Here is a 16,131-nt window from a genome sequence, read left to right on the forward strand (position 1 = left end):
ATTGAGAGCCTCCCCATGCCGGCTCCGATGTTTTAAAAGACACGCGCGGCTTTTCTGCTGCCTCCTGGCGAACTTCCCCGCTTTAGGAGGCAGCGGAAAAGCCGCGCGTGTGTTTTAAAACATCGGAGCCGGCATGGGGAGGCTTTTAATCAGCCCCCGAGCCCCGAACCCGGACTCGGGGGCTGATTAAAAGCCTCCCCATGCCGGCTCCGATGTTTTAAAACACACGCGTGGCTTTTCCGCTGCCTCCTAAAGCGGGGAAGTTCGCCAGGAGGCAGCAGAAAAGCCGCGCGTGTCTTTTAAAACATCGGAGCCGGCATGGGGAGGCTCTCAATCAACCCCCGAGTCCGGGTTCGGGGCTCGGAGGCTGATTAAAAGCCTCCCCATGCCGGCTCCGATGTTTTAAAACACACACGCGGCTTTTCCGCTGCCTCCTAAAGCGGGGAAGTTCGCCAGGAGGCAGCAGAAAAGCCGCGCGTGTGTTTTAAAACATCGGAGCCGGCATGGGGAGGCTCTCAATCAACCCCCGAGTCCGCGTTGGGGGCTCGGGGGCTGATTAAAAGCCTCCCCATGCCGGCTCCGATGTTTTAAAACACACGCACGGCTTTTCCGCTCGGAAGCAAAGCAAGCCAGCCCGGGTCTTCTCGGCTCGTATCTCGAATGTGAGCTCGTGAGTCGAGCAAAAATTTCTCTAATCTCGCAGCTCGTATCTCGAGTAGCTCGTAAGTAGAGCTGCTCGTATGTCGGGGTTCCACTGTACTCATTTTAAAATAAAATGCTCTTTATAGTTAGAAGCTTTAACTATAAAGCAATATTTTTTTTCTTCTATCCCATGTACAGGCATGCTCCAATGGTTTTTATTTTCTGATATAAATCTGGCTGGAGTATACCCACTAATTGGTTTGAGAATTAGATCTAGACAATGCTTCTTATAGCTTATTCAGATAGGTCTTGTCACAGGGTTAGTTCTGCTTCGTAGCATTTTGGGAGCATCTTGAAAGTAATTACCCAACTTACATTTTCCCATAGCTGATCTGACAGCTTCAAAGGCATTTGAATTTAGGACTGTTATTCATCTTTATCTGAAACATGATATTCTCAGAAATATGAGAGGGCGGGGGAGGAGGGAGAGAGAGGGGGGGAGAGCTGTAGAACTCATGCCTTTGTTTTTTGTTTTGTTTTGTTTAGATCTGAAACAAAGTTTGACTCCAATTCAGGTATGTTCAAAATTTTGTGTAGAACATGCTGTTTTCATGTTTCAAAGGATTAATTTATCAGTTAATGTTTAGTCTTAACTATAGATCTGGGGTACCCAATTTTAAACCAATATCAAGTTTCAGGATGCTGCAATAGATTTCATGTGAGTGGATTTTTTTTTGTTAGTTGCATAACCAAATCATTATTTAATTTTATTCTTTTATATTATATGACTCTGGAGAAACCATGTCAGTTCTTTATTAACTTTTGAGTGATGTGAGGCTGAGACAAGTGATCACACACACACAAAAAGAGTAGGTTTCAGGTTATAGCAATTAGGACAATGATTGCCATTGCTAAGTGATGCAGTTATAAATGTCACATGACTGCATCACTTAGCAACAGCAACGTAAGCAGTTCTGGTTGCTGTTGTAATCCCAAGATGTACATTTTATTTGTTTGTTTATTAGATTCTTTATCTCACCTTTATTATTTAACTAGTCTTCAGTTATTAAACTGAAGATTATAACATTTAGTTAGAAAATTGCCTTATGGCCCCTCATTACCCACAAAAGCATTCTTAAAAATCATTTTAAAGTGGGTGGTTGCAACTCTGTCTATGAGTCAACAAATTTACTTGTTTTTGGTCATCATATATTAGGGTCTTATAAGTGATCATAGCTATCAAGACATACCAAAAGGTGCTTATTACTGTTTGCATAAAGGAAAAAAACCCTAGAGCAGCCACATGAGACAAATCAGTGTTATATTTGGTCTTCCGAGTTTCTATGAGAGCTGCTAATGATGGAGAGAAGAATTGCAGAGTGGATTCCTTCCATCTGGCCCATTTTTAATTAGATGCGTATATTTTGGTTTTTTACAAAGCATAGAATCAAGCTTTATCATACTGTATGTTGTCCAAAAGCATTTAAGATGAGAATAGCATCAGAACTCTAGAATTTTATACAAATTATAGTTGTTTTATTTTTATGGTATAGTATTGGAGTTCTATATCATTTTAATTGAAAATTTTCTTATTGAATGAAATATGTGTGTAATGTCCTTGGGGCAGCAAAGAGTGGGTTAGAGCTTCTATTGCTATTGGTTGAACGCATTGGAGACTGTGTTCTATTGGTTAGCTGTCAAATGTATGTGGATATAAAAAAGGTCGTTTAACTCAGAGTTTTTGGCAGGTTGTTTTCCCTTCTTCAATAAACAGTTGCAGTTCTCAGCTACTGGATGGTTTCTAAATAGACAACAGTGTGTAAACTGTTTCCGCATTCTAGTCCATAACAGTGATTTTCTTTTCCCCTTAACTAATCCTCTGCAGAAAGGAAATCTCAGTGCTAATGAGCTGTTTTGTTGACTCCATTTATTTGTTACCTCCATCTGATAGCAGAAATCTATGAATACTCTAGGAAGTTTCAAAATATTGTTGTATTTTATGAAAATACATTAGAGGAAGAGAAGGGGTGCTTTTTTAAGAGAGGGAATAACAGAATCATCATTAAAACTTTAGTGATGTATCAGAGTAAAAAATTGTTCTCTTCTATTTTACTTTCACTCTAAGAACTGTGAGTTTTTTCCCAATAGGAGATTGTTTCCTGCTCCTGAAAATAGGTAATTTCTGCAACAACAATAACAAAAACTCTATGTGACACGCCATTGTAGCATAATAGGGAACATCTTCTGATATATAAATCATTGGAATAAGGAGTTTAGCCTGTCTAAATCTAATGACTTCGAGATACCTCATCTACAGCTCCTACTATCCTATGTTGGTTGCTAGTAATGGGAATTCTGTGGGAATCTTTATGTTGATGAAATCTGAATTAAATAATGTTATGGGAAACATGTTCAGATCATTTTGAGACACTGAGGTCGTTTTCTACAAAAGCAGCAAAACGAGGTGCCAGATTGTTCAGATGCAAATATAGCTATAGTTGCCCCCTCTCCCCATGTCATTCTTGTCTCTCACACACATACAGACAACCAAAGAACCTTGTGAAACTTTGAAGTTATAAATCTATTACTATCTAAGCTTTAATAGATAGCAACTTGTTTCATGAAGTGCATTATAAATAAGCATAGAACGAGAGATAAGAGAAAAAGGAATGATCAAAGGAGAAGTGGAAATCAGAATTATTTTAGATAGTAATTATAAACAACACAACATTTGTGCATTATTAGCACAAATGTTCACTAACATTATTATATTTTTGGTGGTTCTCGGAGTTTATGCTCCATTTTGCTGAAGAATTCCCTAAATCAGATCGCTGCAGCACATTGATTGAATAATTTTTCTTCCTGTTTATTTGCAGAGAGTTTTGATACAGCTTTATTAAAGAATTCCACTGCAGTTGTACTCTTATGTCTAGGATAATATCAGTATTGTTGGAATTGTGTTACAGGAATCTTTTCATTATCTTAAGTAGGAATGTTTCATAATTATTCAAATATAATTATTCATTCAAATATGACTACATTTACAAAGGTAATTTAAATTGCTATAATAAACAGAAGTAACCCTTTCATTTTAAGTTGCCTGAATGAATCAATGGTACATTTTAAAAATCTATGAAAAGATTACAGCTCAGTGTTATATTTTTCACACATTCTCTGGGAATCTTTCCATGGCAGATAAATGATGTTTCAATTATTGAAAAGTATTGCACCCTCATGCATTGCTTTATAAAATGGATATTTTAAAAAAATTGTCTGAAATATGCAAAGTTAGATGACTTCAAGGTTAACATTTTTATTGGTGGACTTAAGTATTTAAGCCATGAGTTGGAAGGATCTTGTCATCAGGTGGAGACAGGAGTACAGATATTACAGTACATTAGCCTTTTGATATAACATTTGCTGGATTCCACTTAGAATTTAAATTGTTGCCACCAGATGGAGGCACACTATGATAATTTAGATTTTCAGAAATGTAATACGGTTCCAGATGCTGCTGCATATATTATTCCACTTGTAAGGAATAATTCCACAGCAAAAATTAGAAATTAACACTGTTTACGATTTCTTTTTGAAACTTTATTTTATGTTAGAGGCTGTCATTACCTACCAGAAGCTAATTTGTAAAATTTTCGCTCTTAACATACATTCAAGCAATACTGTATATCATCTAATTTTCCATGAATAAAATGCAGTATTTTGTTAGTAACTAATATCAATCATCAAAAAAGTTGCAGATTTTTTTTCCTAATTTTGTCATCCAGTACATGCATTTTCTTTTGATTAAATTCCCTCCTTAATGTTCCTTCCAAAAATATAACAATCATAATTCTAACTTATTAACCATTTTGCCATAGTATTTCCTTCCTTTCTTTATACATTTTTCTATAAACTAAGAAAACCTTGTATAACCAATCAAATGTTAGCAAAAAGAAATTAAAAAACAGCACAATAAAACAAAACTTTCAAACTTCTTCCCCCCCTCATTTCCCAAATTTTAAAAATTATTTCAACCCATTGGCCAATTAATGCCTATCAACATTTCTTACTTAATTGTTAATCTTAAATATCAATCAATTTCAATCATTTTAAGAAAAGAAAACAAATTCTAAATATTCCCTAATTTCAATCAGCCTTTAATAATCTAAATCAGGATTTTATTATAATCAATATGAATAACTCTATTAATACCAGTAATCAATTCCTAAGTTCATACATCTAATTAAAATAATAATAATAAAAATTAAAGTTAAACAAAACAGTTAAGTAATACCTTTTCCATTTTATTCTTTCTATTTCTTCTCTTAACACCTTCAATTCTTACGAATATCAGTTTTTTAATATTTTTTCACCCAGTCACTTTCAATGTTACATTCTTTTTGAGTCTGGTCAACCCTGGCTCCCAATCACGTCCTTTCAATTTTTCTTTTGTGGTAATTTCAATATGCTCATAGTAAAACATGCAATCAACAGCCCGATCATTGAGCAAACAATTCTTAATGCTTTTAATACTATCATTTGTTAAAGTAACCGAGTCATCCGATTTAATAACATCTCCTTTAATCAGTCCATTCTCCATCTTGTCAGTATCTTGTTTTCTACATCCTCCTAGTTGTACTGCAGGATCCTCTGCTCCTCTTTTCTCCTTTGGGTCATTCACTTCTTTTGTTTCTCTAGTAATTCCTATACAGTCTCTAACTGATTCTCTAAATTCATTCATAATTCCTCGAATATCATTAAAGATTTCTCTAATGTCCTGGATCTCCGGTTTCTCCATATCTGCAGAAAGAACTTTTATATTTCCAGTTGTTTAAAAAGGGGAAAATTCTCTTGAGCAGCCTAATGTGTTATTTCCACCAGTTTCATAAGATGCAATGCCACTTCAAGGATTTTTTTTCAGAGAGTTCATTCAAAGTTCAAGTCCAACTCAGAGTTACCACAATCAAAGTTTCTTCTTTTATCAATTTTTTATTTTTTTATTTTTAAAAAAATATATTTTATTAATTTTCAAAAACAAATACGACAAACATAACATAGAACATTTAGTGGAGCTACAGTCGCTCAGCTCAAATTGGAAGTCATCATTATGATTAAAAAAAAGAAAAAAAGAAAAAAATTGTTATTTAACCTCTATAAAATATGTAAAATTATCAATTTTAAAATAGTAAAAATCAACGTATATAAAAGTTTATAAGAATCTATATAAAAAATTTTAAGAGAAGAAAGGTTACATTTATATTATAGATAATCACCAACTAATGCGATTTAACTACTAAATTCAAACATTCAAAATAATACAACATCCCATTTATTTCTTTTTCTTTGTTTCCCACCAAATATATACCTTCTGCCAAATATCATAAAATTCTGATTCTTCTTGGTTATTTAATCGTCTCGTCATCATATCTAGCTCGGCACATTCTAAAACTTTTTTTAAGAATATCTGTTTCTTTTGGAATCTCAGTATCTTTCCATTTTTGCGCAAAAGCTATCCTAGCTGCTACTAATATGTGTACCATTAAATAAAATATGTCTTTTTTTATATTTGTTGTTTGATATACCCAATAAAAAGAATTCTGGCGTTTTCTTAATTTCTTGTTGTGTTATTTCTCTCATCCATTTTTCTATTAAATTCCAATATTCTTTTGCTTTTGGGCAAGTCCACCAAGTGTGGTAATAGATGCCTATTTCTGTTTTACATTTCCAACAATTAGGTGAGTTTGTTTGGAACATTTTTGAAATTCTATTTGGTGGTAAGTGCCATCTATAAAACATTTTGATCTGATTTTCTTTAAAGGAAGTTGACTTTGTTATTTTCCAGTTATATGTCCATACCTTTTCCCAAGTATTCAAATCTATCTCTTTGTTTAAGTTTCTACACCAACTAATCATGTTATCCTTTAGTATCCATTCTATATTCTTACAATTAATTAAAAATTTATATGTTTTTCCAATCAATTTTCTTTGGTTTGTTGTTAATAATTGACCTAAAATATTATTATATATGTTTTTTTATCTTTATAAAACCTAGACCTAATTTGTGTATATTGCCACTAATCTATAATAATACCCACATCCAACAAGTCCTGATTTGTTTTTAAGTTCCACTGGTTATCTACTAAGTCCTTATATTTCCAAATCTTACCTTCTTGTACTAGATTTGGGAGGCTTATAGCCTCGATTGGAGATATCCATTCGGGCAAAACTAAAAAATGGTCTTTCTTTACATCATTCCAAACATCTATAAGTGCTTTTCTAATTATATGTCTCTTAAAATAAGAATGTGTTTTATATTTTTCATACCATATGAAGGCATGCCAACCAACCCAACATTAAGTCATGTCCTTCTAAGTTCAATAATCTCCTATTTTGTAAAGTAAGCCTTCTTTAGTCCAAGTTAAGGTTGTGTCTTGGTAATACAACTTCCAATTTGGGTAGGCAAGGCCTCCTCTTTCTTTTATGTCTTCTAATGCACGTTGTTTTATTCTGGGTTTTTTATCTTGCCATATACATTTTTTTGTTATACATGTTAATTCCTTAAAAAAATATTTTCCCGGGTTTATCAGGATCACTTGAAATAAAAACAAGACTTTGGGTAAGATATTCATTTTAATTGTGGAAATCCTACCTAGTAATGATAATTTCAAATTATTCCAAATTGCTAAATCTTTTTTAATTTGCTTTAAAAGTTTAATATAATTGTCTTCTTTTAATGTCATAGCTTTTGCTGATAACCAAATACCTAAATACTTTACTTTTTTAGTTATTTTCATATTTGATTTTATTTCTAGTTGTTTTATCTGAGAGTCTATCATATTTTTAGTTAATATTTGTGTTTTGTTTTTATTGATTTTTAGGCCGGCCATTCTTCCATATTCTTCTAATAACTCTATTAACTTTAAAATAGAAATTGTTGGGTCTTCTAATATAAAAACGACATCATCCGCAAATGCCTGTAATTTGTATATTTCTTTTTTAATTTGTGAACCTTTTATATTTTTATCTTGCCTTACCTTTATCAATAAAGTTTCTAATGTTAAAATAAATAATAGGGGAGAAATAGGGCAGCCTTGTCTAACTCCTCTTTGTATCTTGAACTCTTCTGTTTGATCATTATTAAGAATAATTTTAGCTGTTTGAGTAGAATATATTGCATCAATTATGTTAAAAATTTTGGTTCCAAAATTCATTTTATTAAGTTGTAATTTCATAAAAGTCCAGTTGACATTGTCAAATGCTTTTTTTGCGTCTAAAAATATTAATGCCATTTGCTTTTCTGGGTGTTGTTCATAATACAGTGGTACCTCGAGATACGAGTTTAATTCGTTCCGGACCTGGGCTCTTAAGTCGAGCAGCTCTTATCTCGAACGACTTTTCCCCATAGGAATTAATGTAAATAATTTTAATTGGTTCCAGCCCTCAAAAAACTCACAAAGTTAGTCTAAATTATGCAGAAAGACATGTTTTTAATGAAGAAATGTACATGTACATATAAATGAATAATGAAGTTTCTTTCACTTAACTTGTAAACTTTCTTAAACTTTTAAATTTACACATGTTCAACTTGTCTGCCACCCAATCCTGTAGGACAGAGGTCCCCAACCCTTTTTGCACCAGGGACCGGCTTTAAGCGATCAAGAGAGGAATGGGTGAAGGAATGGACGGAGGGTGGGAAGGAAGGAAGGAAAGAGGGAAGGGACAGGAACAGAGGAAGGAAGCAAGGAAACTTATGAAAGGGGAGAGTAAGAGAGGAATGAGTGAAGGGAGGGAGGGAGGGAAGAAGGTGGGAAGGAGAAAGAAAAGAAGAAATAGAGGAAGGGAAGGTAAAAGAGAGAAAGAAAAAGAGCAAGAAAGAAAGCTGCAAGCACCCCCCCGAGCCCCCCAGGCCGGCTGCAACCTTTTAAAACACGCGCGCCGCTTCGCAGCTGTCTCCTGAAGCCGAACGCGGAAGTTAGCGTTTGGCTTCAGGAGACAGCTCCTTGGCGCTTGTATCTCGAATTTGGGCTTGTAAGTAGAACAAAAATATCTCTCCCCTCCCAGCTCTTATCTCGAGTTGCTCTTAAGTAGAGCAGCTCTTATGTCGGGGTTCCACTGTATTCTAATGTGTCTATAATTATCCTTAAATTATTTTTAATCTGCCTATCTGGTAAAAATCCATTTTGATCTTCATGTATTATTCCAATCATAATATTTTTAATCTATAAGCATATATTGAAACAAAAATTTTGTAGTCCACATTCAATAATGAAATTGGTCTATAATTTTGGATCTTTTCTTTTTCAGTATCAGGTTTATATATTAAAGTTATTAGGGCTTCTGACTAAGTTTTGGGGATTTTGCCGTCTAAGATGATATTATTTAAAATCTCTAACATATTTGTAGTAAGTATATTACCATATAACTTATAAAATTCTGCCAGGATAGCATCTGGGCCAGTAGCCTTATTATTTTTTTGACTTTTAATTGCTTGCTGTAGTTCAATCATAGTGAATGGAGCATTAAGTTTCTGTTGTTGATCTTCTGTTAAGATAGGTAAATCTATTGAGTTTAAAAAAATCAAAAGTCTTATCTTCATCTATATCTTCTTTTTGATATAAATTTTTATAAAATTCTAATGCTATATTCTTCTTTTTCTCAATTCTATGTATAAATATACCATTACTATCTTCTAATTTTTTTTATTGTTCTAGCCTCTTTTTGATTTCTTAATTTAAATGCTAACCAGCGCCCTGGTTTATTAGCATATTCAAAATATTTCTGTTTGGCTTGTTTGATTTTTTCTGCTAGCTGTTCTTGTTCTACTAAGTTTATCTTGTGTTTGACTAACTCCCTCTTCTTTTTATTCTCATCTTCACCATGACTACAGTCATACCTCGTCTTACGAACCTAATTGCTTCCAGGGGGAGGTTCGTAAGACGAAAGGTTCGTAAGACGAAACATTGTTTCCCATAGGAAACAATGTAAAGTCAATTAATCCGTGCAACCAAAAAAAAAACCCGCAAAAAAAATGCTGCCGCCCGGCTGTCACCTTTTGAAACAGCCTGGGGGCTTCTCAGCGACCTCCCGAACGCCGAAGCCAAACCCGAACTTCCGGGTTCGGCATTTGGGAGGCCGCCGAGAAGCCCCCAGGCTGTTTTAAAAGGTGACAGCCGGGCAGCAGGGCTTCCCAGCAGTCTCCGAACGCCGAATGCGGAAGTTCGGGTTTGGCGTTCGGGTTTGGGAAGCTGCTGGGAAGCCGCGCGGCTGTTTTAAAAGGTCACAGCCGGGCTGGGGGGCTTCCCAGCAACCTCCCGAACCCCGAACTTTTGCCGAACTTCCGGGTTCGGGGTTCAGGAGGTTGCTGGGAAGCCCCCCAGCCCGGCTGTGACCTTTTAAAACAGCCGTGCGGCTTCCCAGCAGCTTCCTGAAGCCGAACGCCAAACCCGAACTTCCGCGTTCGGCGTTCGGAGACTGCTGGGAAGCCGCGCGGCTGTTTTAAAAGGTGACATCACATTCACCATCATCAGGCTGAAGTTTTAAGCTTTGTGCTGTTGTAAATATGGAAATAGATCTATCCTAGTCTCCCTTAATTTTCAAATTCAGCTTAAACATGTGTATATATATATATATATATAGTCAAGAAGAAAGGAAAAAAGGAAAAAGAAAAGACTAAATTCACAGGATCATTTATAAACCTGCTATAATCTATACTATAAAGCTTAAAGAAGAAAAGAAAAAAAAGACAGGGTGAGACTAAAAATGTATATTAGAACAATTTCTAACAATCTTAAAATATTAAAAAAATACTTAATATCAACTTAATATCAATATTAATATAAAAAAGGGGATACAGAGGTGAGAAGATTCACCAGACAAAGGGGAGGAAGAAAGAAAAATTTAGAAATTCATTTATATTTAATATAATAAAAATGAATTGAAAAAGGAAGAAAAAATTAAAAGGGTACTTAAACAATTTTCAGTAATATCCAAAAGGTGTCCAAAAAATTCTTGATTTGATCTTCTCTTGTTTAAAATAAAGCAATTCAGTCTTATAGTTCTATACTTTTTCCTTAGTTAGATCCTTGTCCAGATTAAAAATAAATTAAAAATAGATCAATATTCAAATTTCATTTAATATTGTTTCTTTTTTTTTCTTTTAAAATATAATTTATTTATAAATACAGGAAAAAAAGGGGAGGGAAGGGAAGTATGAACAGAAGAAAAAAAGGGGGTAAGGGAAAGGGATACAATATCAAGGAATTTGGAAAAATAGTAACATTATACATCATGGTACGTAAATTTCTTAGTGTCATTATAATATTTCTCAAGCTATGTAAATAAACAGTATCCTTATTATTACCAATTATATCTTAAATTGTAGTAGTAAATGTTATGTCCCGTTTCCAATGAAATATCAATTTCTAATACATGTATATATATGTGTGTACTGGGTAATAATAGATAAATAAGGATGATTTATAAAAAAAGAAAGTAAGAGCAAAGGAGTAAGAAGATTTTAAACTTTATTTACAAATATAAAGATTTAGGGTTGAGAAAGAAAAAAAAGAAAAAGAGAGAAAAAGAAAATGTGAAAACAGAAATCTGCGTATGGCGCAGACATTTTTAGGTGATACGACATTGTGTAAGGAGATAATAGGAAGTGTATATGTATAATGTAGTAAGTATATTTTTGTATGTAAGGAAAGAAAATATAAGAGTTGACATAGGTATTAGTAAGTATTTGTGTTAATGTAATATACAGTGTATAATCTATTAATTTAAAGACAGATAAAAAGAGATTGATATAGAATCTTTTTCGAATTTGATTACAATTTAGTTGATTTTGGAATTGTTTTGTACATTAATTTGAGTCAATTTTGAATGTTCAGAAATAAGATAAGGTTATTACTTTCATAATATAAAAGTTTGATATTTTTTTGCTGAAACCCATTTGTACCAATTATCCCATATTTTATAATATTCTGAATCTTTTTTATTTTGAGTTTCCATTGCTATTTTGGACATTTCTGCGCACTCTATAATTTTGGTGATGACTACCAGTAGTGGTGGTGTTTTTTCCTGTTTCCAAAAAAGGGCAAATGAAATTCTTGCTGCAGTCAAGATTTGTAAGATGAGATATTTTTGTGTTTGTGTAAGGTTTTGCCTAAATATACTGAGGAGGTATAATTCGGGTTTAAATGGTAGGTTGATTGACATGACTTGGTCTATTAAGTTTTTAATGGTTATCCAGTATTTTTTCGCATGTATGCAGGTCCACCATGCATGGTAGTATGTTCCAGGTTTTATTTTGCATTTCCAGCAATTAGAGGGGAAATTAGGAAACATTTTAGATAATCTTGCTGGGGGCAAATGCCATCGATAGAACATTTTTAGTTGGTTTTCTTTATAGGACATTGCTGTGGTCATCTTATAATTTATTGTCCAAGTTTTCTCTCATTCAGTTAAATTGATCGTGTAACCAAAATTTTGAGCCCAGGCTATCATACATCCTTTAACTTGCTCTTCGCAATTTTCCTGTATTAATAAATAATTATATAATTTAGAAATCTTTTTTGGTAGAGGGCCAAAAAAAATTGTGTCTATTACGTTATTGTTTTGGAATCCAAATTGTTTTTTATGTTCTTTGTATTTTGATTTAATTTGTAAGTATGATAGCCAATCCATATTTATCCCTTTGTCTTGTAATTGTTGTTTTGATATGAGAAGATCGCTTTTGTCTAGTAGTTGGTCGTATCTCAATATTTTGGTATGGGAGAAAAGATTAGGAAAGGTAAGTAATTCATTTGGGGATAGCCATTTAGGCATTGAGGTGTAATAATTCTTCTTAATCGCATACCAAATTGTTATTAGAGTTTTTTGGAGGTAATGATTTTTAAAATATTTGGGTATTTTATGGTAATCCATTTATGTTAATTTTTAAAATGCATGCCACCCAGCAAGAAGATCGCAGCTCTCTAAAGTTAGAAGTCTTGTATTTTTAACAATGACCCAATCTCTTATCATTGATAAAATTGTAGCCTGGTAGTATGTATGAAAATCAGGAAGTCCAAGGCCATCTTTAATTCTATGGTCCTGAAGGTTTTTCAATTTTATTCTGGCCTTTTTTTTTGGCCCAGATAAATTTCCTTATTTCTTTGTGCAATGAATTGAAAAATGATTTGTTTAAATTTGTTGGGGCTACTTGAAATAGGTATAGAAATCTAGGGAGAATATTGGATTTAATGGCAAATATTTTTCCTCTAAGGGATAGTTTCAATTTAGACCATCTGGAGAGATCTTTTTGTACCTCTTTGAGCAATTGATCGTAATTGTCTTGTTTTATAGTACTATAGTTTGAGGTCATCCATATGCCTAAGTATTTAATTTTTTTAATGACTTTTATGTTAATTAAATTTTCCCAAAAGAGTACCTGTTTTGTTGTCATGTTTTTAGTTAGAATTTGAGTTTTGGTCTTATTAATTTTTAGACCAGATATTTCTCCAAATTTATCTATTTCGCTAAACAAAATGGGTGCGGTTTGTATTGGGTCTTGTGCTATGAATACAATATCATCCGCAAAAGCCTGCAGTTTATATTGTTCCTTTTTGACGGTAATGCCCTGAATTAGAATATTATTTCTTATACTTTTCAAAAATGTTTCTATTGCTAGAATAAAGATGAGTGGAGCTAATGGGCATCCCTGATGTACACCTTTTGTTATGGGTATTTTATCTGTAATATCATTGTTGAAAAGAATTCTGACTGATTGGTTTGTATAAATAGCTTTGATTAAATTGTAAAATTTAGAGCCAAAGTTCATATATTCCATTTGTTTTATGAAATACTGCCACTGGAGACTATCGAATGCCATTTTAAAGTCCATAAATATTAATGCAACTGATTTGTCATAATGTTTATCATAGTATTCGATAGTATTCAGTATCATTCTAGTGTTTGTTGCTATATTTCTTAATGGGAGAAATCCATTTTGATTGGAATGGATAATGTTGTTTAATATTTTCTTTAATCGGTCTGCAATTATTGATGTAAATATTTTGTAATCTGTGTTAAGTAGTGCTATGGGTCTATAATTTTCTAAAATGTGTTTATTTTGGGTATCTTTGGGAATAAGCGTTATGTATGATTCAGACCATGAAGTAGGAAGTTTTGCGTTGATAAGTGCATTGTTGTAGATATCTAAGAGTATAGGTGTAATTATTTCTAGATGTTGTTTGTAAAATTCAGATGGAATTCCGTCAGGACCTGGAGTTTTGTTATTTTTTTGCTTTGTTATTGCAATTGCAATTTCTGTGGTGGTGATTAACTTATTCAAGGAAGATCTTTGATCATCATTTATTAATGTTTTTTGTTCATTTTGTTGTAAGTACTGTATTTCGATAGTAGATCACCATCCAGATTTGAAGTTTTATACAGTTGTTGATAAAAGTCCTGAATTACTTGTTTTTTGTCAGAATTAGTTGTTTTTAGATGTCCAGAAGTGTCTGCTAGGGCATCTATATTCCTGTCAAGCTTTTGGTGTGCCAGTTTAAGAGATAACCAATGGCCTGGTTTATTAGCAAATTCAAAGTGGTTTTGTTTCGCAGTTTTTATTTTTTGTGCAATGTGTTGTTGTGTTATTAAATTTATTCCATGTTTAATTGTTTTTATTTCAAGTAAAGTTGTATTATTTTTGGGATCATTGTGTAATGTTTTTTCGGCAAGTTGTAAAGATGTATTTAATTTTTGTAATTGAGCATATTTTTCTTTTGTTTTGTTTGCAGAATAAGGGATATAAATGCCACGAATGTACGCTTTAGTAGCATCCCATGCTATATGATTAGGTATCTCACCATTAAAATTAATTTTTAAAAATGAAGGAAGATTGTTTTTGTATTTTATCTTGAAATTCTTGTTGATTAATAATCGTTTGATACATAGACCATCTATGAAAGGTTTTATGATTGGTATCTTTGAATGTTAACAATAAGGGGTTATTATCTGCCCAAGTTGCATTTAATATTTGTATATCTGTAATTTCGTTTATAATTTCAAGATTAGACCAAGCCATGTCAATGCGTGAACAGGTTTTGTGAGGGGGAGAAAAGAAGGTATATTGTATGGTTTCTGGGTGATAGTATCTCCGTATATCTTTTAGAGCAAATTCATATATTATTTGATTAAACATTGAGGGTGGAGTATTGCGGGAGTGGTGTTTGGTATTGCCTTTATGGTCTTTAGTCTTGTCTACTATTGCATTGAAGTCTCCAATTATTAAGAAATTGGTCAGATTCAATTCTAATATTTTTTTATGTAAATTGTTAAAATAAGTAGGTTGCTTAGTAGATGAGGCATATACAGTATTGTTATTATAGTTTTTTTTATTTTCTAATTTTACTTGAACTATCAATAACTGGCCGTTGTCATCAGCATATAATAATTTAGGGGAATCAATTTTTTTGACGTATAGAGCTATACCTCTCTTTTTTTTCAGCAGCAGAGGTACAAAAAAATTCAAATTTAGGAAAGGTTAATAAGGTTGTCTGATCTTTTTTGATATGGGTTTCTTGTAAAGATATTATATCATAATTATATTCAGACAATTTGTGAAATACTTTCAATCTCTTTTTATGCAAGTTGAAACCATTTATATTGGTGGAAAATAATGTAATTTTATTTTGTTTACTGTTGGGGTATGGATTCCTTGGATTTCTCTCTTCGTGCTTTGGTCCTTGCCCGGGTAATTGGTCCTTGTCTAGAGTATTCGCCATCTAAGTTTTTGACTTCTCTGTCTTTATCTGGGAGATTATCATCGGAGCTCATTTCTTCAGTTGAAAGTATCTCTCTGGTATCGGTTTCTTTCGGTATGGTCTGATCAGTTGTTTTCAGAATATGAGTATAAAATTCTTTAGCATCTTCGGGCGAGGTGATTTTGTATTTCTTATCCATAAGGGAAATCATCCTTCCTTTGGGTATGAGCCATCTGAATTGTATACTATTTTTGTTTAATTTACTTGCTAGTGTTTGGTACGGCTTCCGTTTTTCCCTCACCCGTCTCGGAATTTGGCGCAAAACCACGATGTTTCTACCTTGGTGCATCGCTGGGTTCTCTTTAGACATGTTATAAACTTCATCCCTAGTTGTTCTTTTAAGAAACCGAATGTGTACTTCTCTAGGGAGCCTGTTTCTTCTAGTGTACAAAGTAGAAATTTGGTACACTTCATCAATTTGGTTAATCATTTCTTCAGTGGTTTTGCTGGTGATACTTGCTAATATTTCTGCCATTGTGCTGGGGAGATCGTGTTGTTCTGATTCAGTTATGTTCTGAAAATGGAGAAAAAAAGCTGATTTTTCTAATTCGAGATTTATGAGGGATTCTTCTAAAGATTTGTTGATGTATTCCACTCTGGCTTCAGAGAATTGGAGTCTGGTATCCATTCTATCAGTGATCTCTTCCACATTTGTTATTCTTTGGGAGTTTTGGACTATGGTTCC

General features: G+C 33.3%; 1 protein-coding gene across 10 annotated transcripts in view; it reads left to right on the top strand.

Moving 5' to 3' along the window:
* Positions 1 to 16,131, top strand: part of MSRB3 (methionine sulfoxide reductase B3) — a 93,926-nt gene that overhangs the window by 49,368 nt on the left and 28,427 nt on the right. For 8 of the 10 annotated variants that reach the window (XR_011559483.1, XM_070755642.1, XM_070755637.1 and 5 more), the window contains 2 exons: positions 1,189 to 1,217; positions 2,791 to 2,817. Coding sequence is in view for 9 of the 10 variants with exons in the window: in XM_070755642.1 (XP_070611743.1) it covers positions 1,189 to 1,217; positions 2,791 to 2,817 (56 nt within the window). In the remaining variant the exon portion in view is untranslated. The remainder of the gene's footprint in view (positions 1 to 1,188; positions 1,218 to 2,790; positions 2,818 to 16,131) is intronic. The other 2 variants (XM_070755636.1, XM_070755643.1) reach the window with 1 other exon arrangement.

This window comes from Erythrolamprus reginae, chromosome 6, assembly GCF_031021105.1.
Source record: "Erythrolamprus reginae isolate rEryReg1 chromosome 6, rEryReg1.hap1, whole genome shotgun sequence".
In the NCBI taxonomy this organism is placed as follows: domain Eukaryota; kingdom Metazoa; phylum Chordata; class Lepidosauria; order Squamata; family Dipsadidae; genus Erythrolamprus; species Erythrolamprus reginae.